The sequence below is a fragment of the Glycine soja genome, chromosome 19 (genome assembly GCF_004193775.1).
Source record: "Glycine soja cultivar W05 chromosome 19, ASM419377v2, whole genome shotgun sequence".
Taxonomy (NCBI): Eukaryota; Viridiplantae; Streptophyta; class Magnoliopsida; order Fabales; family Fabaceae; genus Glycine; species Glycine soja.
Genome location: NC_041020.1, coordinates 3,235,605 through 3,258,846, shown reverse-complemented (window position 1 = coordinate 3,258,846; position 23,242 = coordinate 3,235,605). Strand labels below are relative to the sequence as shown.

The 23,242-nt window shown below is 32.9% G+C and overlaps 2 protein-coding genes across 2 annotated transcripts; both read left to right on the top strand.

Annotated features, from left to right (window-relative positions):
* Nucleotides 1-2,649: 2,649 nt before the first annotated feature.
* On the top strand, nt 2,650-5,652 carry LOC114398051 (vesicle transport v-SNARE 11-like). Its single transcript, XM_028360172.1, has 6 exons — nt 2,650-2,896; nt 3,125-3,238; nt 3,539-3,597; nt 3,685-3,873; nt 4,854-5,024; nt 5,183-5,652. The coding sequence occupies exons 2-6, from the start codon at nt 3,145-3,147 to the stop codon at nt 5,333-5,335; spliced, it is 666 nt and encodes a 221-aa protein (XP_028215973.1). The 5' UTR covers nt 2,650-2,896; nt 3,125-3,144; the 3' UTR covers nt 5,336-5,652.
* A 3,451-nt stretch (nt 5,653-9,103) lies between these two features.
* LOC114399283 (pentatricopeptide repeat-containing protein At5g15340, mitochondrial-like) lies at nt 9,104-11,608 on the top strand. The gene has a single exon (XM_028361440.1). It carries the CDS (start codon nt 9,216-9,218, stop codon nt 11,334-11,336), a length of 2,121 nt encoding a protein of 706 aa, XP_028217241.1. The 5' UTR covers nt 9,104-9,215; the 3' UTR covers nt 11,337-11,608.
* The last annotated feature ends 11,634 nt before the right edge of the window (nt 11,609-23,242 follow it).

The window sequence follows — 23,242 nt, the reverse complement described above, 5'->3', positions numbered from 1 at the left end:
TCTTTTTTAGTCAAATAATTATGAGAGATTTGTAAAAGAATATTTTGATTGAATTGACCTATAAAGTCCAATTAGTTCATTGAGTTAAATTGGTTGGGCTAAAGATCTAGTCTAATTTAAGCCAACTATTTTTGGACCCATTTTGGTTTTATTCACTAATTGTTCATGCCAACTCGTCCGACTAGATAATTACTTAACATATCTCATTTTTTGCTAGGTGCATCTTTGAATTTCTTATTATTCCCTTTTTACCCTTATTATTCTCTCCCACCACCTCATTAGACGCATAGACAACTCCATATGCCATAGATCCACATGTGTGCCACCTTTTTTGCCCCAAATTTGCAGACACAAACACATTTCACTCACACCCATACCTAATCGAAACCACCTTATCACCACCACATGAACAACATTGCTCCACTATCGTCGAAGAATAACAACAACCACATCTCCCTTCTGTTGTTTAGACCAGGGTAGCAATAGTGGTGTGCATTTTGACAACAACAACAACAATCCCAACCTCCGCAAATTCTTTTCACACAAAATCTCGAGCGCTTTTTCTCCTCTAGAGTTGTCGCTCATTTTGATCTACCTAAGGATTCAATTTTTCATTTTGGGGCAACCTAGAGGCCTTATGGGGTGCTTTTGGGTCTCGTGGGTTCAACGCAAATGAGTTTGGGTGACGACGACAAGAATAAAAAAGAGATGATGCCAAGTTGTGTTGGAAAATGGACAGACTACGCTATTTGTGATGCAAATACATTATGAATTGTTCAATCTGTAATGTATTTTTCATTATGGAGAGCAATCTAAAATAAATAAAAAAATGCATTACGAATTGACTAATCTGTAATGCAAATATATTACATATTGACCAATCTGAAATACAAATACATTACAAAACAAACAGTTGTTTCATGAGCAAATTTTTTTTGGCTAAATTACTATTTTGGTTCTCTAATTTATTTTCAATGTTTGATTTATTAAATTTTTCAATTGGGTCCTCTAATGTTTTTAAATGGTTCAATTGAGTCCTTCCGTTCAAATTGAAATTAATGGTGTTAACACTAGGTACATGTGTCACTCTTTTACTGTTTTTCTGCTAATCTAATAAGTCACATTAAATAAAGTAGCGGTTAAAAACCACCACTATTATTATTATAATTTTTAAAATAAAAAAGAAGTTTTGCATTATTATAAAACTAAGAACCACAACCCATAACCCAAAATCCTAATTCATTTTTTCATGTTCTTTAAACCATAACATACAAAAGCAAAGAGCCCCAACCCAAAATCCAAAAACCCCAATGTGACATTGATGAGAACCAATGTTCCCATGAAATTGACATCATGAAGGAGTAATAAGAACACATAGTGATTTAGAAGCAACATGTCAATGAGGCCTGCATCGTCCACTGCATGCTTCACAATGTCAAAGTCACACACATCTTGGCATTGCCACACAATCCCCATGGTGAGCTAGGTCGTGTTCTACACCTCCTCTAGCTTCTTTAACGACTATGCGAGGATTGAGTCGTGCACGCCCTTCATCGCGAGGTGTGCCAACGCTAGCCCAATGTCACTCGATTAGTCGCATTATGACTTGGAACGAGGCTACAATATTTTGAAGAAATTTCTCCAAGCCATTGAGGACTTTTGGTGAAGGGTTTCAGATTGTTGCTCTTGCTTCTCTTCCTTTTTCTTTTTTTGGATTTGAATTTAATTTGATTTGATTTGGGATTTTGATTTGGATTTGAGATTTGATTTGTGATTTGGTTAGGATTTTATATGATATGTTCATTATTTTAGAGAACTAATTTGTGTTTTTGCACTTAAAAATAATTAATGACGATTTTGAAACAACCAATATGGAAAAACTAGTTATTGGAAGTTTTAACTGTCATAAAATATAAATTTGACATGTATCTTCAATTTATTGACATTGTTAACTTCAATTTGGGCGGAAGAACCTAATTGAACCATTTAAAAAAAAAATAGAGGATCCAATTAAATCATTTAATAATTAGATGATCAAATTGAATATTAAAAATAAATTAGAAGAACAAAATAGTAATTTAACCTAAATTTTAATTTCACTCTCATTAGATTATGTGATATTAGGACCTCTTGTTAGTGTGGGTCCAACAAATAAAATAGATTTACAAGTGACAATTTTAAAATTCAAATTTTGATGATTAAAAATTAAAAATAAATTTTGTTGACTAAAAATTATCACAAAGTATTAATCTATTATTCTTAATTTATCGTTTATTTATGGGAGAGACTAAAAAATATTCAAAATTTAGACACTAAATTTAAATATTAGGGATTATAAAAAATAAAATCTCCAAATTAAAGAAATAAAATAATAATTAAGTCTAATTTTATTAAATTCAAGGATTAAATAGAAAGTGATTGATAGATTCAAGATCAATTGGATAATTTATTCTAATAAATTATTAAAAAAGTGAATGAATTCATATCATGATGAAGTTTGTGAAATACCTCATGTCTCTCATCATTAGAGAGTCAAGGATTCTAAACACATTATTAAAAAAAAATGCACTATTTATTCAATAAAAAAATAAAAAATAATAAGAAAAAGTCAAGAGATCATCCTAATCATCCTCCACAATTCAACAGAAAAATTAGTTAAACAAATATAATTTGAACTCTGACAGACAAACCCTTTCATTCCACCAATTACCGAAGCGAATATACGCTCTCATCATTCGCCATTCGCTGTCCGCTAATTTCCCTTTTTCCTGCCTTGTCGTTTTGATCCCTCCCCCAAACTAAACGACCCCTCTCCTCTTCCGGAACCTTCGCCACCATTCTCCGCCCAATTTTCCCGCGCTTTCTCGAACCTCCGACGCCACTCCGGCCACCGCAGGTACCTTCGCCACTTCTGATCTCACGCTCCCTCTCTCTTAATATCTCACCACATTTCAATTCTCGCGTCTCCGATCATCCTCCTAATTTTTGCGCTTCCGCGTTTGAATTAGGGTTTCGGCGACGGATTCTCGATCCCTATGTTCCGATTTCGTTTTGCTTAATTTGCCGATATGTTATTTTAATTTAATTTTACCTTGTTTCGTTTTGATGATCGTGAACTGAACAGAGTGAACAAGGTCGTGGAAGATGAGCAACGTGTTCGAGGGTTACGAACGCCAATACTGCGAGCTCTCGGCGAATCTAGCGAAAAAGTGCACTGCCGCTGGTGCTCTTAATGGAGGTACTAGAAGATTCTAACTTGATCTTACTTTTTTTTTTATTAACAAGTTTTCTTCTGTAGATGGTTTAATCTGTATTTGATTGTATAATGAATAGTTTCAGTTAATTTGTAAAGTTCTTTTGGTTATTCTGTATATAGGTATTTTTTCTGTCGCTGAATATAGTCTAAAAGTTTGAGTTCAGTTACATTGCTCGAATTTGGATAGTGGCATTATTGAGATGGATTAGACATTGAATCTTATGATTTATTTTGAAGTAATGTATATTCCATAATTTTTTATCATTTTCTGTTTGTCTGCAGAGCAAAAGAAACAGAAAGTTTCTGAAGTAAAGGCTGGAATTGATGAAGCAGAAGCTTTGGTACTTCTTTTTCTCCCCCATTAGGAAGCTGGCTTTATTTTTTCTGTATTCTGGGGTTCTGATATGGTTTAGCTTATGAAATTGTAGATTAGAAAAATGGACCTTGAGGCAAGAAGTTTACAGCCAAACATCAAGGGTGTGCTTCTTGCTAAGTTGCGAGAGTATAAATCGGATCTCAACAATCTTAAAAGTGAAGTTAAGAAAATTGTATCTGGTAACTTAAACCCTTCTGCACGGGATGAATTGTTGGAATCAGGCATGGCAGATGCTATGACGGTATGATTCATTTATTTTAATGTCCTCTTTTGGTATTGGTAATTTGGTATTCAGAGATGATTAATTTTTCTGTGAAACTATAACAAGGAAACAATTTGATCATCCTTTTTCTTCTCTGCTATTTACTTTTTTTATTAAAATTAATAGGTTAGGTGATGGCTTATTGTTGCTGATATTGTTTTTCCTGGTCAAGCAAGCCACACCCCTCCCTCATTACTATTTCTTTAGCCATTGCAAACATAAGTTGATTTGTAGTTCACATCGGAACTGTTAACATTAATGATCAATTAAGAGTCTTCTTTGAAGCTATTTGAATGGGAGGGACAGGGATAAAATTAAGATCAAAGTATGTGGACTAAAATAGTATTGGATTCTCATTGATCAATAAGTAATTTGTTGTTGCCATGTTTTGTGATATAAGTACCTTTTCTGTAAGGTACACTTGATTCTCTCATTAGTCCTGTATTGGCTTAGGATGGCCTGTCCATTTTCACATATAATATAGCCAAGTGTTAGTTTGTTTCCTAAGCAATGCAAAAGTAACTTTATACTATTTTTAAGAATTGTAATGATTTATATTTTTTTTATAAATTATATTTAACTAATTTAGACCAAGTAAAATCATTGATGAGATACAGATCTAAGTTATTATAAAATTAGGATAAGCACTAAAGGTTTAATTTGATTATTAATGGATAAATAGATTTTTAGTATGTTTAACTTTTTCTACTAGTAGATGCTTTGATATCAAATAAATTTTTGGCGAACTGGTTGATGAGGCCTCCTAGATTTATATATATGTTAGATTATAAATTTGCTTGGCTACATTCAGGCCAATTGTGCCAAATGGCATTTCTATTGTCTGATATCCATATATAAAGAATGAATCTAAGCTTAGATTCAATCTTCATTTCTGATCTCCCAATTTCTTGGAATGGCAATACCAAAGCTGACACCAATTTCTAATGTGAATTCATTAGGCATCTGCAGATCAGAGAACAAGATTAATGGTGTCAACTGAGAGGTTGAATAAGACCAGTGATAGAGTTAAGGATAGTAGGAGAACAATGTTGGAAACGGAAGAGCTTGGTGTCTCAATTCTTCAAGATTTGCATTCACAACGACAATCTCTATTGCATGCACATAACACGGTAATCTTTTTTCTTTCTTGTTCAATTTTCTATTATAAGTAATTTCACGTGAAATATAAAATGTTCTTTTCCCTGAGTAGAATGAGCAGTATCAATAGTGATGAGACCATAAAAGTACGTATCCTTTGATTTACTGATGGTTGTATTCCCTCATGCAGCTCCATGGAGTGGATGATAACATAGGCAAGAGCAAGAAAATTTTGACCAACATGTCAAGAAGGATGAACAAGAACAAATGGGTTATTGGTGGCATTGTTTTGGTCCTGGTTATAGCTATCATCGTGATCCTGTACTTCAAGTTTTCTAAATAGCCTATGACTGTCATTTCCTTGTAATGGCCATAAAGGTCGCTAAGATACGAGGATTTACTATTGTTTCCCATTGTTCCCCCCTTCTCTTCTGATTATGATTTGTGAGTGTTCGGACAAAGATGGTGCTGTGCAGTGCTGCCAGATGATTTCATACTGTTGTTGGCTTCTTTCAATGTATGTATCTGATGATGGGTTTGGCATGTATGGAATATTGGTTTTGATTTCTTTATGGCCAGTTATCGCATGAATGTTAATCATGAAACCGGAATTCTTTGTGGTTATGCTGTTCAAAATATAAACGAGATTTGGTTCTAATCCATCTTCTGAGTTATGTATATGTATATTATAACATGCGCCTGAAGTATGAAAAATGAAATTGCGAACTACAGTATAGGGTCTTAAAAATGTAATTAAATATTTATATGTTAAGGATACGTTTACATACAATTTTAGATACAATTTAATTAGATGTAGGATAAATAGTTATTTTTGTCTCTGAATGTAAGGGTTAATAAATTTATCTTCGAAAGATAAAATTTTAAATTTTAGTATTTGAAAGTGAAAAAAATGTGATAAATTTATTTATCCATTAACTTCTTTCCATTATAATTAATGATATAGCCTACTTGACATATTTAAGGACAAATTTGTAGGGAACAAAAATATGAGACTCGAACAAAAAAGAAAAATGATTATTGTCACAACTTAATGTTGTCATATTATAAATTTTAGAGTAATAAAAAAATTATGTTTATTAATTAATATTATGCTTATTATTATGTTTGTTCTAACCTATGATTGTTTTTTTAAGTGTTTATTATAATATTATGTTTACAACAATTAAAAAATGGAGGAAGGCGAACATTAAAGTATATTTTGGGTAAATAGTTATTGTCTTTTCTGAATGTGTAGTGTGCTGACAAATTTATTTTTAAACGTGTCACATAGACTCTTTCATTAACCGTAACGGACGGAAGTTAATGAATGAATGATTTGTCGCACTTTTTTTATTTTCGGAAATTAAAATTTGAATTTTCATAAATGAATTTGTCAACGTTCTACACATTCATGGATGCAAATCACTATTTATCCTTAAATGTTTATTAAACATTATTATACCAATGCTTACTAAATTTATTGCAAGAGTCAAACTATTTTTACAAGTCCAAATAGTAAGTACTTGTTTTATCAATACGAGTTTGTAGCTGAAACCGAAAGTGATCATTTCACAATACGTTAATATTGCTGTCAACATGTAACATAGTTATGCAAATTATGACATGTGAATATGAAAAACTTTATGATATCATATTTAATTTTTACAGATAAAAAAGTGTAAGGTAGCTATGTAAATTACGACGGATTACCTGTAAGATGACAAGTTAATATTGTATGTCATATTATTTACATAAAGGTATTCTCCCTTAATTTAATAGTACTATAAATGTGTTTTTTTTTTCAATCTTTTTTGTTTTCATTCATATCTTAGTGCTAACAAGTAACAATAAATGCAACATTAGATTGGAAGAGAGTGATGCAAATATTAAAGTTTTTGATGATTTTTGGGTTTTTGATTGTCTCGTATCATTGTGTGGGTCTTACACATGTATTATGTCTTTCTCTCTCTTACTGAAAAAATCAAGAGGAGTTTTATCCCTTTTCATGAAGGTGTTGCTAGAAATAGGAAGAAAATGAAATGATTAAAGGTTAAGACTTTGTTTGATTTAATGTTAAATTGAATGAACAGACAAATTTATCTCAGAGAGACCCTTTTAGTAACTATTTACTAAACAGGATATTTGCGGAGGGGATCCCTTTCTACGAAGGGTGCTGCCATCACCAATGGCGAGACATCATTGACAGCTGACGTGGAGACAGTCTCGCTAATGGAAGAGGCGAGACAGGGTGAGGTGGAGACAGTCTCGCCAATGGGAGGGGCGAGACAGACTGATGTGGATGGTGTCGCCAGTGCTTGTGGCGATACATGGAGAAGAAAGAAAATATTATCGGTTTTAGGGGGCCACTTTAGATTTAATTTCTAGATTTATTTGATTAATATAATGCATGATACAAAAAGCTAACTTATAAATTAACGCCTTCAAACCATTTGCTCTGTGACGCTTGGATAGCATGCAAATATATATAACGACTTAATGATAGAAAATCTAGGCAAGTAACATCAAAAGTAGGTTTTATTACACGTGTAGTGTTATCAAATATGTGCCTTTCACCTTTATAATTTATATTAGGTTAAATCATGCGCAATAGCCTTTATTTACTTGATTTTGTTAAGAAAGGAAGGTTTCCTCAATTCTCATTTTTTCTGAGTATTTTTTTAGAAAGAAAACAGTATATAAAGCGTCAACAATATGTTTATATAATGCAAATCAAAAGAGCTTTGGCTTCTTGCTTTTGGCCACTTTTAATTTTTACTCAACATAATAAAGGTTGTTGCAAAGCATATTAGTTGCCACAAACTAGTAATTAATTAAAGAATGAAGACTATAAGACTAAGAAAAATAATCTTTTGCAAAGCATATGTACTGCCCGAGTAATTAATTAAAGAATGAAGACTATAAGACTAAGAAAAATAATCTTTTGCAAAGCATATGTACCGCCGGTGCTTATGGCGATATTTAATGTGGCAAATTAAATATTTTTATTTTATACAGTTTAACAATATGAAGGTATATTAAATATTTTTATATAATAAAAAATTCAGTTTCTCTTGTTATTTCTCTTGTTTTTTATAAAAAAAATATTAATAGAAGTGATTTATAATTACAACTAAGATTATTTAACTATTAAACATATTTTTAAAATTAAAATGAGAATTATTATATGAGTAAAAATGTAAAATGAAATTCACTAATTAAGTTAAAAAATTTAATAATATTTTAGTAATAAAATAAAAATTATTAAATGTTCTTAAATTTTACAACCTTACAAATAAGAGTCTAATTAAAATATTTAATTCTTACATTGTAAATATTCTCAAAAGTGGAGTCAATTAGATATAGAGAGAAAAAAAAGAAATTAATCATTAATATGACTAAAACTGTTTAGATTTTTTTTAAAAAAAAACTATTACTCTTTTTTGCATGAATCGCGAGAAATCTCATGCTGCTCGTGACCCAGTTTCGAAAGATGAAAAAAAAATATAAATAACATGTACTTCTTTTATTAAAAAAATAAAAACTAAGTCAGTTGTTTTGCTATACAGACCGATAATATTTTCTTCCTTCTCCATGTATTGCCACAAGCACTGACGGCACCATCCACGTTAGCGTGTCTGCCCCTTCCATTGGCGAGACTGCCTCCACCTCACCCTATCTCGCCCCTTCCATTGGCGAGACTATCTCCACGTCAACTGTTAATGATGTCTCGTCATTGTTGATTGCGGCACCCTTTGTAAAAAAGAATCCCCTCTACAAATACTTTCAAAAGGGACCCTATTTAGTAAATAGTTACTAAAAGAGTCTCTCTGAGATATATTTTCATGCATATTTTTGTGAGAAATAAGAATTCATCCACTATTTGGGATCTCCCAATACTAAACCAAACTTTACATGAAAACCCAAGAGAGGAGGAATATTAATATCCTCATCTAACTTTAAGATATTTTTCACCAAAATTTTTACTCTTTAAAGGAAGTAGATAAATCACCAAATATATACATCAACTGGTGAGAGATTATTCAAATTTAGTCAGACATTTTATGTTTAATATTTAAATATGTAACTACATTAAAAAGAAAAATTTTACACATGCAAAGCACAAATTTCCTTTGACCGAATACTTAAGCTCCTCGTAAATTACATCCCAAAACTATAAAGCCTAACTATTTATCCTAACTCAAATAATCATATCATATTATGGTATGAGATGGTCACACACCACACAACAGCAGTGTGCTCTCATATTCCGTTCTCTTCTCCGACAATGCGCCCGCGCCTCCGCCGTCCGCCCCGGCGAGCAACTCCACGCCGCGGCCACCGTCTCCGGCCTCCTCTTCTCCCCCTCCAGCTTCCTCCTTAACGCCCTCCTCCACCTCTACGCCTCCTGCCCCCTCCCTTCCCACGCCCGCAAACTGTTTGACCGAATCCCCCACTCGCACAAGGACTCCGTCGACTACACCGCCCTCATCCGCTGCTCCCACCCCCTTGATGCCCTCCGTTTCTACCTCCAAATGCGCCAGCGCGCCCTCCCCCTCGATGGGGTGGCCTTAATTTGCGCCCTCGGCGCGTGTTCCAAGCTTGGGGACAGCAACCTCGTGCCTCAAATGCACGTGGGTGTGGTGAAGTTTGGGTTTTTGAGGCACACCAAGGTTTTGAATGGGGTTATGGATGGTTATGTGAAGTGTGGGCTTGTGGGTGAGGCTAGAAGGGTGTTCGAGGAGATTGAGGAGCCTAGTGTTGTGTCTTGGACTGTGGTGTTGGAAGGTGTGGTTAAATGTGAGGGTGTGGAGAGTGGGAAAGTAGTGTTTGATGAAATGCCTGAGAGAAATGAGGTTGCTTGGACTGTATTAATAAAAGGGTATGTTGGAAGTGGGTTTACAAAGGAGGCTTTTTTGCTTCTTAAAGAGATGGTTTTTGGTAACCAACAGGGATTGAGTATGGTAGAAAGGGCTAGTCACCTGGAAGTTTGTGGTAACCCACGGGAGTTGGGTCTAGCGGAAGGGGCTAGTCTCCCACAACATAGTGAATCAAGATTTGAATCCTCGCAGGGAGAAATATCCACATTCAGTGTTCGAGAGTGTGTTGAACATGATTGCTTCCGAAGAAACATACCTCTGCGGAACCAAAAGGAAAATGAGAAGGTTTTTGGTTGTGGGTTTGGGTTTGGGTTGAATTCGATTACTTTGTGTTCTGTTTTGTCTGCTTGTTCTCAATCTGGGGATGTGAGTGTGGGAAGGTGGGTTCATTGTTACGCTGTTAAGGCTGTGGGGTGGGATTTGGGTGTTATGGTGGGGACAAGTTTGGTTGACATGTATGCCAAATGTGGGAGGATAAGTGCTGCTTTGATGGTGTTTAGGCATATGCCAAGGAGGAATGTGGTGGCATGGAATGCCATGCTTTGTGGGTTGGCCATGCATGGTATGGGGAAGGTTGTGGTGGAGATGTTTGCTTGCATGGTGGAAGAGGTGAAGCCTGATGCTGTGACTTTCATGGCTTTGTTAAGTTCTTGCAGTCATTCGGGTCTAGTTGAACAGGGTTGGCAGTATTTTCATGATCTTGAGCGTGCTTATGGGATCAGGCCAGAAATTGAGCACTATGCTTGCATGGTGGATCTTCTTGGTCGAGCTGGACGTTTGGAAGAAGCTGAGGATTTGGTGAAGAAGTTGCCAATTCCTCCAAATGAAGTTGTTCTGGGGTCCCTTTTGGGTGCTTGTTATGCACATGGTAAGTTGAGGCTGGGGGAGAAGATTATGAGAGAGTTGGTTCAGATGGATCCCCTCAACACAGAATATCATATCCTGCTTTCAAACATGTATGCATTGTGTGGAAAAGCAGACAAGGCAAATTCCCTTAGGAAGGTTCTTAAGAATAGGGGTATCAGAAAGGTGCCAGGAATGAGCTCAATATATGTAGACGGCCAACTTCATCGGTTCATCGCTGGGGATAAGTCACACCCAAGAACTGCAGATATTTACATGAAGCTTGATGACATGATTTGCAAGCTGAGGTTGGCTGGCTATGTTCCCAACACGAATTGTCAGGTTCTGTTTGGTTGTTCCAATGGCGATGATTGCATGGAAGCATTTGAGGAGGTAGAACAAGTGTTGTTCACTCATAGTGAGAAGCTAGCACTTTGTTTTGGCCTAATGAGCACACCATCCAGTTCTCCCCTATGCATTTTCAAGAACTTGAGGATATGCCAGGATTGTCATTCTGCTATTAAGATTGCTTCTGATATATACAAACGTGAAATTGTTGTCCGAGATCGTTATCGTTTTCATAGTTTCAAGCAAGGTTCTTGTTCTTGCTCTGACTATTGGTGAATTACCCTTTCACCTGACAGACCCTTTTTGGACCAGCAGATTGAAGTTTCATTAATCAGGATTAAGGAGAATAACTAGGCTTACAAATTAGATATATTATTTTTGTACAATCCTTTCTACAATAATATCCTTTTTCTCTATCACATTCTTCGTTATTTTTATTTCTTTCTTTCTGTATAAATCTCAATTGGGTAATGGATTTGCTCAAGTTTACCATGGTAAGAGCAGTCCAAAAATAAATTTCATCAATATAATATATTTCCATTTTAAAATTTGGGATTTAATCTTGACATAGTCAAGTTTTTTTTTGTCAGAAAATCCATATCCATAAATGTGTTGTATAAATATATTTATATTTTTTTTCCTGTATGAAGAGAAGAGGTATTGTTAGGAATGAAATCTAGCCTAACTATTAAGAACATGAAATGAGTAGCTTTTAGTTTCAAGACCTGTGTTGTATGTATGCATTTTTCTCACATTTGGAAAGGTTCTAAAGAAAATCACTTGAACTTTTCTTCTGCAGTGTCAGAAAATCATTAACCAAGAGAGTAGTCGTGAAAGGTTCCTCCGAATCTGCAACTTTGAATGATGAATTGGTCATGCAAGGAAGCACACTTAAGATACTAAGGGTATTTTCAACACAAGTTTTTTATATGGGTCTCTTAATATTTTTTTTTTGTCCCAACAATATTTTTTGTGATCCCCGCAATGTTATATTCATTCATAAGAAATTCAAACAGAATTTCATTCCAATGTAAGAAATCGCAAGAAATTTTAACAAATCTAAACATTTAAATTATTTTATTATGAGAACAATTAGTTTATTTTTTTTTCAATTTTTATGTATACAAATAATAAATATAAATAAATGAAAAAAATATTAAATATAATTCAAAATAAAAAATAATTACATAAAATTTAAAATAAATAACTTTTCACTCTACTCTTTTCTCCATGACCTACTCCTTCAAGTTCCAATGCACCACCAACAACAATCACCACTTTGTCCCCTCTTTCCTTCCAATTCCACACTATCTTTCAAAAGGCGCTTCACCACATCCCTTCCCTCCTCGGGGCTCCAAGAAAAACAATCCTCTCCTCCTCTTTATTAAAGTCTCTTTAATCTTTAAGCTTTAAAGCATTGATTTGAGTATCTAGTAAAAATTTTAATTATATCAAATCATGCAACAACGGTCACAAAGGGGATGTAGCTCAAATGGTAGAGCGGGGTTCGATTCCCGCATCTCCACACTTTAAAGAAGAAGTATTAAAAAAAAATTTATTTCATGATAGTATTTTTTTTTCCTTTTATATTTTCATAATTGGCTGGTTATCAATTATATTTCCATTTTTAGGAGGACAGTATATGACGTATGTTTTTTCTTTTGTTTTGTTTGTAAAGGGGTTTGGGTACTCTTAGTAACCCGTTTATTAACACATGACTACAAATGAGGTAGCAATATAAATAAAATATAATTTTATGTTCATAAAGATGAATTATATAAGAAATCAATTTTTAATATTTAACAAAATATTATGTTTTGAAAATATTTGTTGCACATTTAAGATGTCAATGTATAAAAGGATAAAGATATTAAATTATTAATAAACTTAAATATAAATTTAATTAAGTATAATCAAGGTTATCAAACTCGAGAGTTTCATAGATTCGACTCGTGGACTCAACTCATAGATGTAAGAGTACACTTCATACAAAAATAATAACAAAATATCTATAAATAACATAACAATTAAATATTTCAACAATATAATTAAGTAAAATAGTAAATCATAAATTTCACTATACTTAAATAATCAAGTCTAGTAATGCATCACTACTAGATAATAACTCGCAGATGTTATAATAATGGTAGATCATTCTCATCGATGATTTGATGTTATTAGAAAATAAAGGTTTGATGTTATTAAAGGTAAGAATTTTTGAATTTGAGAATAACACACTAAATGAAAGTATGTTGAACACAAACAGATAAAAAATAACCCAAAATGACTTACATTTTGATCTAATTTTTTTAACTTGCTGACTCCTTGGCTCAGTGATAAACTCGAGAGTTTATTGAGTTTACTTGAAGTTTATAGAGTCTACCCAGAGTCTATTAAAAAACGAGTTTACTCAAAAGTCAACTCAGAGAGTATAATAATTCACCTTTGTTAGCGAGTTAACTCGTAAAAGTTAATGAGTTAACTCGAGAGTTTGATGACTATGAGGATAATAATTAAAACTACAATTGTTTTGTAGTGTGTTTGTGTATATGTGTGTGTGTATATATATATATATACACACACACTACAAAACAATTGTAGTTTTAATTATTATCCTCATAGTCATCAAACTCTCGAGTTAACTCGCTATCAAATATATATATAGGTACGAACCAGTTATTAATGTGAAACCCTATAAAACTAAAGCATAACTTGTTAAATAATTGAGTCCAACTTTAAGATCGATATCATTTGTTGAGCTAATTAAAATGGACTTAATTAAGAATGAACGAACCATGCATGCAAGTTCAACTAATTTGTAAATAATTTAATTCATTTACACTTTATCAATATCCAAATATTATTTGCATAAACATTTTGTTTAACAATATAGGTACTTCGTTCCACTATACATGACACTACTTATATTAGATTTTAAAAGAAAATTAAAAACATAAGTTAGATATAATTAGGTCATCATTAAGGGAGAAAATAAGCACATAAAAAAAAAGTCGTTACTTAAAGAAGACAATGTGATGTAAGGTATACATGCATACCCAAGTATTCCACTACTATAAAAAAGGTTTTTTAAGACAATTATTTTATACTTTCTACGATAGTTTTGAACCGTATTTGAATTTACCATCGTGAAAAATGTTAACTTTTCATGAAGGTTTTTAAACTGTCTTAGAATCTCATTTTCTATATTGGTTTTCTTAAAAATCCTCTTAGAATGTGTTTTTCTAATCTTAAAACATTGAGGATTTAAAGATGATTTATCAAAAAATTGTCTTAGGAAGTAGACTTTCTAAGAGAGTTCTTTCATAAAATTGATTTTTTTAAATGTTTATTTTGTTTTTTTAATGTCTCTTTAGTTGCACGTTGTACATCACCATTATTATCATTATGCCACAAAAACACAAGCTCACAAAATAAATGCATTTGGCAAGCATAAGAAAAAACTATTAGTTTAGGTAATAGTGATAATTAATTTTTTCATTTACATAATGAAACAGATTATCACAAACTCATTAACTAGATCATTAGCTCTACTCATCAATTACATCCTGTTGACAACAACAAACTCTGAAAATAAATAGATATATGACCAATAAGACCTTTACTTCATCCTTCAACTCCATATAAAATTGATTGTTAAGTTTGTTCAAGACATTTACATAGGCAGAGTCATCCGAAGTGATGCCGCCCAATTGAAAATTCAAAATAACAAGACATGACATAAGTAAACACACAGACCTTAATATCTCACCCACAAAGCTTTTAGTAAAAGATGTTGAAGATCATTTTCATCTTAATATCTCTCACATCTTAATTTTTATTTTTGTAGGTTGGTCAAACCTAAAAAGATATGTTTGGGAACAAAGTGGAATAAAGAATCTCTAAAATTAGTACCAATGAACATTTTCCATGAATGAAGATAAGGAACATTCTTTAAAAAAAATATATATATAAACTAACAAGCAAAATGAAAAGGTAAAAGAAACATGGAGAAAGTTATAAGATAAGACTCACATAAATATGCATCAAACAATGAGCATAAGTATCAGAACCAATAACAACAGAATATTCCCAAACCTATTCTATCTCTACAATCAATGTCAATAACACAGAACAACAACTTAAACTCCTCTAAAAAGGTAAGTCGCACAAGGCAATGAGTAATACCTTAGTAAAGAGGAGTTGTAAACCCATCATTAAAAACAAATGAGTCATCGTCCTCCACATCTCTTCCTTTGGGCATTTGTTGCATGTTCATTAAAGGGAAAAATATTGAGAAATACACAAAGACCATAATTACAAACAAAAGTTATATGTTGGAAATTCTACAAATGATTACAAACACACCTTTTATAGGACACAAACTTTACCACAAGCTAGTGATTGCAAAATCCTTCTCAGTTCCTTTTCTAAATACTAGTAGCATCTTTGATATCTTGAAGACTTAGCTTCTCAGCATCATTGAATAACATTAGAACAACATTTTGAAGTACAACAAGGCATGCATAATCAATTCATCATAAAAATATAAATTTGTGCAACAAAAGATGCTACGATGGATTGCAAAAACAAATGGAGATTTTAACATTTTAAATAATGGTTTTTGAAACCTGAAATAGGGACACAACCAAATCCTATCTTCTTTTGGGAAACTCGGCCTTCAAGACACAGTGACCTAGTGAATTTTGCCACATCATACGTCTTCCCATGTATTTTCTTAGATAGAACTCTTTGAAAATATCTTGGAGGCCCGATAGAGGAAAGAAAGGAATGCCAAGGGATTACTCAAACTACCAATACCACATAGTTAAAAGAGAATTTAGTCAATAACTTGTGCAGAACCTGGTAAACATTCAATTCATGAGGGAGAGTCTAACATCCATGGGGGGATATGTTGGTCAATACTTGCACTCATCCAACTCCAGTTAGATTCGCCTGTGATGACTGGTTGAATGACTCATTTATTTTATTTGATAATTCAATGTCCTGATTTACAACAATTTGAGATGTAGCTGTCAAAAGTTGTGATATTAATAAAAATTATAATAATCATGAAGTTTGTCAGATCATCACATAAAACAATAAACCAAGCATACGATCTATATAAATGTACTTTTCATCAAACAAACATACTGGAATCTATGATTATGCAGAATGTTTAAAAATTTACATGTCTGTGATATAAATACTTACTCCATGTCAACCAAAAAACAAAAACACCAGTATGATCTTGTTGCACATTACTGCTATATGACCATTTCAAACAACTAGATATTTAAATTAAATGAATAAAAAATGACTTGAGTAATTGTCTATATGACCATTTCAAACAACTAGATATTTAAATAAAAAGTTTTTTGGTTATTCGTTGGAAATTTGTTGCACATATTTAATGAAGTAATGCACACCTTTATATTTAAAGCCTACTATAATCCTCCATTAAGGCATTAACAATTAAAAACGATTACAAAAATAACCCCAATTCAGTACCTTTCTTTAAAGAATTTGACCAATATCACACAACTCTAGTACTATTTTCTATTAAAGAAAAATATCAATTGGGTTATTTGTAGTGATTTCTTTTTAAATTGTATAGGGATTAACTTTGCAGGTCAAATCTGCCATGGAAAAATAACATAACAGTGAGTTGACTACAAGTCACATCATACACCAAACATCCCAATTTGAGTGTAAAATGATTACTTAGCATAAAAGCTTAACTAGCTAATGGCAAAATGGTACATGTTAGCTATATTTCCTTTCCTAAACCTAACTACCAAAAAAACGGTTTGATTTAATTGTTCAATTCCTTAACTAACATTATGTTTGTGGTGATATACTGTGAAACAAGGAAAGACTAGCACAAAGGTCAACCTAAAACATATTAGTTCTAGCTTCCTATCTTGAGGAATTTTTGCATGTTAGTATGGAATCTACATAACACAAGCTATAAATCATTAGAAAAATACATAATACCTGACGAAGATTGATATGATATTCAAATGCATCTTTAATTGAATTGCTGAAAGGATCATTCTTGAAAAAGCTTTCTTCCTATATTGTGTCAAAGGAAGCCTTAAATTCAAGAAAGGATGAGACTATATCTTTATTTAAGAATAAAGACACACACATTCACACAATTTATGAAAAAAAATTCTACATTTTTATACTAATTTAAGACTTGCCTTGAGAAAGAAAGCAACCTAAGAATGTCCTAGCTGTAGAAACCTGCATGTATTGAGCATCAAAGTTCTTATTCCACATACTTCAAGTTGACCTTGATAACTAAGGGCTTGCAAATATATTTACCATTACAATAGGTCTTCTTTCAGACTTATCCACCAAAATGGATCTCAATAAGGTAAATGGAATATGTCATTCATTGTAACATATGAAATTCAGACAGATTAAAGTGGTCACATGATTAATTTATGAGAAATCAATATGAAGATAAACTACATGTATACAAGCATATGCTATGGTACCAGCTTTTCCTGAAGAAAGTCCTGTAAATTCAACATTCATAGAAGAAGAAATATGACAGACAAAACAAAGAGGTTTTTCCCCCCAAAATGAGCATGCATGCATGATGTATCTCTTCTCACTTACCAGCTTCTACAAAAATCCCTATCGTGTATCCTATGCCATTAATTTCGATAGATTGTTGACATGCCATTAACCCAACCCCAATATGAAATTGTGACAATAACATAATTTAGATCTTTTGATTAATTATGTGCATTGTCATTGAATTTATGCTAGAGAAGTGTGTTGCTACTTACAACTACAGAGTGCACATATTTTCTTTGAACAAATCCAACAACTTAGTCTTAGGAAGGCTTTCAAGAGTTTCAATATAAACCTATTTTATGGGAAAACAATAGGTTAGCTCAGGTAATCAAACGTATCAAATTATTTTCAAATTTCTTTGGAGGTTTTCAATTATTCAATTAAGAGAGCTTGGAAAGTTCCAGAATTTTAGCAGCTTCATCAGAAATATCAACATCTTTACCCTGAAGTCTACTTAAAGCTAGTTGAAATTCTTTTTTGTGGCTAACCTCTGCCTAAAAAAATACATATATACATACATATTAAATTTCACTCCCATATTCCTTTTATACTTATTATAGTCATATACCTTCAAGAAGAAAATATAGAAGCATTTGGTCCTTAGATAATGATTCTAGCTTAATAATTAGTGCTTACCAGCCATATGGGGGATTCAGGGATAAAGCACAAACCAACCAACAAGAAAATGCAAGGTACTAGCCCTAAATTCAAATCGAGCCAATTGTTATACCTTTCTACATATCCAAATGTTATTATGTGCTTACTCGCTAGTGGTAGTTCTCTCCAATTTATGGCATTTCCTAGTAAGAATGAGACTGACCTTCCAGTAACAATAAAAAGCTGCAAAAAAATCACAGTCAAAACCAAAATTCAACTCAATTATACTTCAAATTTTAATTAAAGAAAAAAAACGCGATAGTTCTTAATTAATATTCCCTCACCTGATTTGTTGTTGCTAGTCTTCCTTGAAGATTTTTTGGTGCTATTTCTGCTACATATACAAGAACCGGTTCCATTTTATTGATTGTTGTTAGACATATTATAGCGAAGAGGCAACATATAAATAAATTAAGATATATGCATATATAAGTTACACGGAATATGCCTAAACTTCATGAATGAAAATAAATAAAAGACTTGATTATCAAAATTAATTACCACATAAGAGATAACTCTTATGTCGTACTCTGTGAAAAATCTTCCCATGTCAAGGGAGTAAGAACCCCGCGATAGATAGAATAACATAAGTGAACCTATTTTGTATTCTGCAACAACTTTTTTTGGTAAGAACACATATTGTGCAGAAGATGAACACCTTAGAGAAGAAGACAAAATTACCTTCCCATATGTGTCAAGAGAAGCCTTAAATTCGAGAAGATGAACACCTTTGAGAAGAAGACAAAAGTACCTTCAAGTAAAAGGGCGAGATGCAAAAGTACTTGATCTTGAAGAGGATTTTGCGTGGTAGTAGAGGCAAAGTGGCGTGAATAGAGAAGTGGAAATAATAGTGAATCACGATCCGGCCATGTGAGGTTCTTGAAATTAGAGTGGTGTACTTGATTAGGGTGAACTAGAGAATTCTCATGAAGAAGCGAAAATGAGAAGGAAAAGAAGCTTCAATTGGTTGTTTCGCACCTTTAATGTTCTCGACCTGCTTCAAATGCCTATTTTGAACCTTCTATTTACAAATAAAGCAAAAACATTAACCTAGTAGAAGAAAAAGAATGAAAAAGGGCGTGAGAGAACCCTTGAAAACCCCCTTATTGCACAAAAGAAGAAGAATGAGAAAGGGGTGAGAAAGGGGTTCTTACCTTGACAAAGAGCTTCGACAAAAGTTAGGAGGCGAGAGAGGAACAAAGATTTGAAGGAGAAGCTATTGGGAGGGGGAGATTCAGAGATAGGGTACCGTCGAAAGAGAATGACAAGGGAAAACTTGTCCTTTTCAAAGTCGGTTTCTAAAAACCAATGTTGAACTCTTGCTTTCAACATCAGTTTCTTCAAGAACCGATGTCATTATGCGGTTTCAAAGACAATTTGGAGAAAAATGCCTTTAAAAATTTACAAATATTAACAAAAATGTCATCGTCTTTTTTACTACATCGGTTCTGGTAGAACCGTTGTTGAACCAACATCATTGAAATTCCTTTTTATAGTAATGCTCCTTGCTAAATGAAGATATGAGGGAGAGTCATGATATGTCGTCTTGTTGTTGCATATGCAAGAAGATGCAAAGAGGTTATTTTCAAATTAATTTGTGTTTATGACCAATTAGTCGCCAAGACATAACTCTACTGGTATGCCAAATCTCACCCTCATATACATGCATTTCCAAACAATAAAAAAAAATCATTCTTAATAAAAATTATCAGCTAGATTCATAAAAATTTGAAATAGTTTGTAATTCCGGGTATGAAGCTTATGAATGACACAAGTTATTTGCAAATTCTATAATATTTTTATGAGAAGTTTCACCTTCACCGCGGTAGCCTTTGAAGCCAAAGTCTTCTCATTGAGTGGAATTGCTTTTCATTTCTTTACCTTTCTCACTCTCCATTATTTCCCTTATGCAGTGCTTCAAATGCTTCTCGTCGCACAACCTTATTATCATCAAGTGGAGCTCTAATTCCCATTTTCCAAACGTCTATCATAAGCTTTGCGTTCGTGAGTTGATCTGAATGACATGGTATTGCAATTTTTGGAACTCCTAAGCATAAAGTTTCTAAAATGGAATTCCAACCACAATGTGTCACAAAGCATCCTATAGGCTAGCTGGGAGCACCATGTTACTACCAAGCCTTTATCTGTTGTTTTTTTCTTCTCAAAATCTTTAGGGAGTTTACTCTCTTCAGAAGCTTTAACTATCTACAAGAAATAACTTACACATCTTAATATATTAAAGCATTAAAGTCTCCTACTCTATTTTCACGCCCAGAATTGCATCGCATTTATAAAGCATAAAATACATATAACAAAACATCAAATTGATTTAGCAAGCTACCTCGTATTAATACCAATCACATCATAGCGGTTACTAAGATTGACCTAAGTTATAAAATGACACGCATGGTACCATTCTCTTGATACTCTTCATTAAGGAACTAAAACATTTGAGAAATAATTTGAAGATAATATTTCTATACTCATTATGAATACATACTACGACCCTTAATGTAGTCCTATTACTAATTTCACATATTACTATGGCCCTTAAAACCCGTAGGGATCCATATCCTCTAAACTATTTTGTGGTTCATGCATGCCTTCATCCTATAATACATGCAATAGTGATTTCCAGAAATCCAACAAATTAAACATATGCCACAATGCATAATTGTCAATCACCACAACATACGCCATTGGTGCATGATTTATAAATTCAACAAAACATATGCCCCACTAATGCATAATTGCCAATAGCCATAACATATGCTATTAGTACATGACTCAAATTTAACAGAACACACACGTCACTAATGCATATATACTTGTCAATAACCACAACGAATGCCACTATTACTGCATGGCTCACGATTAATTACTCAAAGCCTCTGCCAAGAGTATCATCAACATCATCCATAGTATCAAATATTCAAAATTTTCTCATCATAACCTCCCGGGAAAATATAGGTAGCTTTCAAACTTACCATCAATCAATCAATATTCTCTTTGCCAAAGGTAAAAATTCAATATATTTATCGAATATCAACTCTTTGAACTCACCTGGCCCACCTTCATCCAGGGATTTTGGTCAAATATGACTAATATTACTAAGTACTGAACTTTCTTGAGTTGACAACAATGTCAAAAATAGATTTTACATATCTTTGTCTTATTACAAATCAAGTCTTTCTCATTTTACCCTTGTTGCAACTTGCAAGAAAAAAAAAAGGATCTGCTTCCCCATCTGCATGTAGTGTATCAACTATCAAGCCATCAAGGGACGGCCAAAACAAAGGCTAAACTTAAGAAAAAACACAAAAAAATGGAAGAAAGCTACTTCTATTATAGTATATTTTATATCTCTGTATAACACTTTTTTTTATAATGTTTTCTAATTTAATTGAAGTATGCAAATTTTTAAACTGTATTTTTAAAAAATACAAATATTTTTATGCTTAAAAATATTAAATTTTACAATATTATTTTAAAAAACATGATAATTTAAAATTAATAGATGCTTTTTTTAATTTATACCCACAATATATTATAATTAATTTATGTTTTTATAATATTTTTTATCTGTTCTTATCATCACTTTAATTATCTTATTTTTTTTCCTTTAATCTCTCTTTTTATTATATTAAAAAGTATACAAATATAATATCTCTAAATTCCCAACTTGCAAAGGATTTTTTTTATAGTAAAATTGAAGTGATAGACAAAAAGACACCAAAAGCCACTACTAAAAAAAAGGCTTTTTACGACACCAAATTTACGTCGGTTGTGCAAGAACCGCTCTAGAAAGTTGAATAGTGGCATTTTTGTAATTTTTGTGAAATAATTTGCATTTTACGACATGCAATCTAAGGCGGTTATTAGAAACCGCCTTAGAATGTTACATGCTATAACATTTACGCCGCTTTTCATTAAAAATCGTCGTAGTTTTAAACAAAAAAAAAATCAAAATTAAACCGCGTAGACATATTTGTGCCCTTCAACATTCTCTTTTCTTTGAACCCTGTAGACAGCACTGAGACCTTCGATTGAACCCTTCAGCATTCTCATTTCTTTGAACCCTGTAGACAGCCTTGTGACCTTCGATTGAACCCTTCAGCATTCTCGTTTGATTGTTATGAACCCTATTTGCTGTTTCAGTTTCAAGCATTGAAGCCTATTGACATTGAACACCTTCCATTGAACCCTATTGACATTGAAGCCCTGTACATTGAAGTGGACGAGGTTCAAAGTTCTCGGCTCGAACTGGCAGTTCATGAAGAACAATATTGATCTCACTTCGAAGAAACTAGGTTACGTTAATAAGTTTGTTTTAGGTTAAGGTTATTTTAAGGTTCTTTTAGGTTAAGCTTCGAAGATATGGGGTGGTTCGTGAAGCAAGGTTGTGGGTTTGATAAATTTTTTTTAACGTTGATGTTTGCTTATGGTGGTTGCAGGGAAGACGCGTGCAGCTCATCAATGAGTTGTTGTTGAAGAAGCTGAAACCTTGTTTACTGGGCTGCAAACGGGTCAGTGGCCATTTCTGATTTTTTGTGTGGTTCATGGTTGTTGGAATTCTTTTTTATTAGTAAAATATATCTATATTGATATATTGGTTAGAATGTTAGCTTCACATGATAAATGTTAGCTTCACATGCTTGTTTTAAGTTCCACTATGTTGTTTAGTAGAGGAATAAGAGACACAACTGCTTCTAATAACCTCTTGTTAAGGTATCTTCCATAGATGGGAATCGGGTAATACTTTTTAGAAATACTCAGATTCAAATATTGTCCAATTCACATCTGCTTACAAGTTTTGGATACTACCATGAAAGACCTTCCACATAATCAACTCAGCCTTACAAGTTTTAGAAATAACTCAGTCTTCCACATAATCAACTGGTGAAATTCCAAATTCCTTCCCCCAAGTATATCTTTTT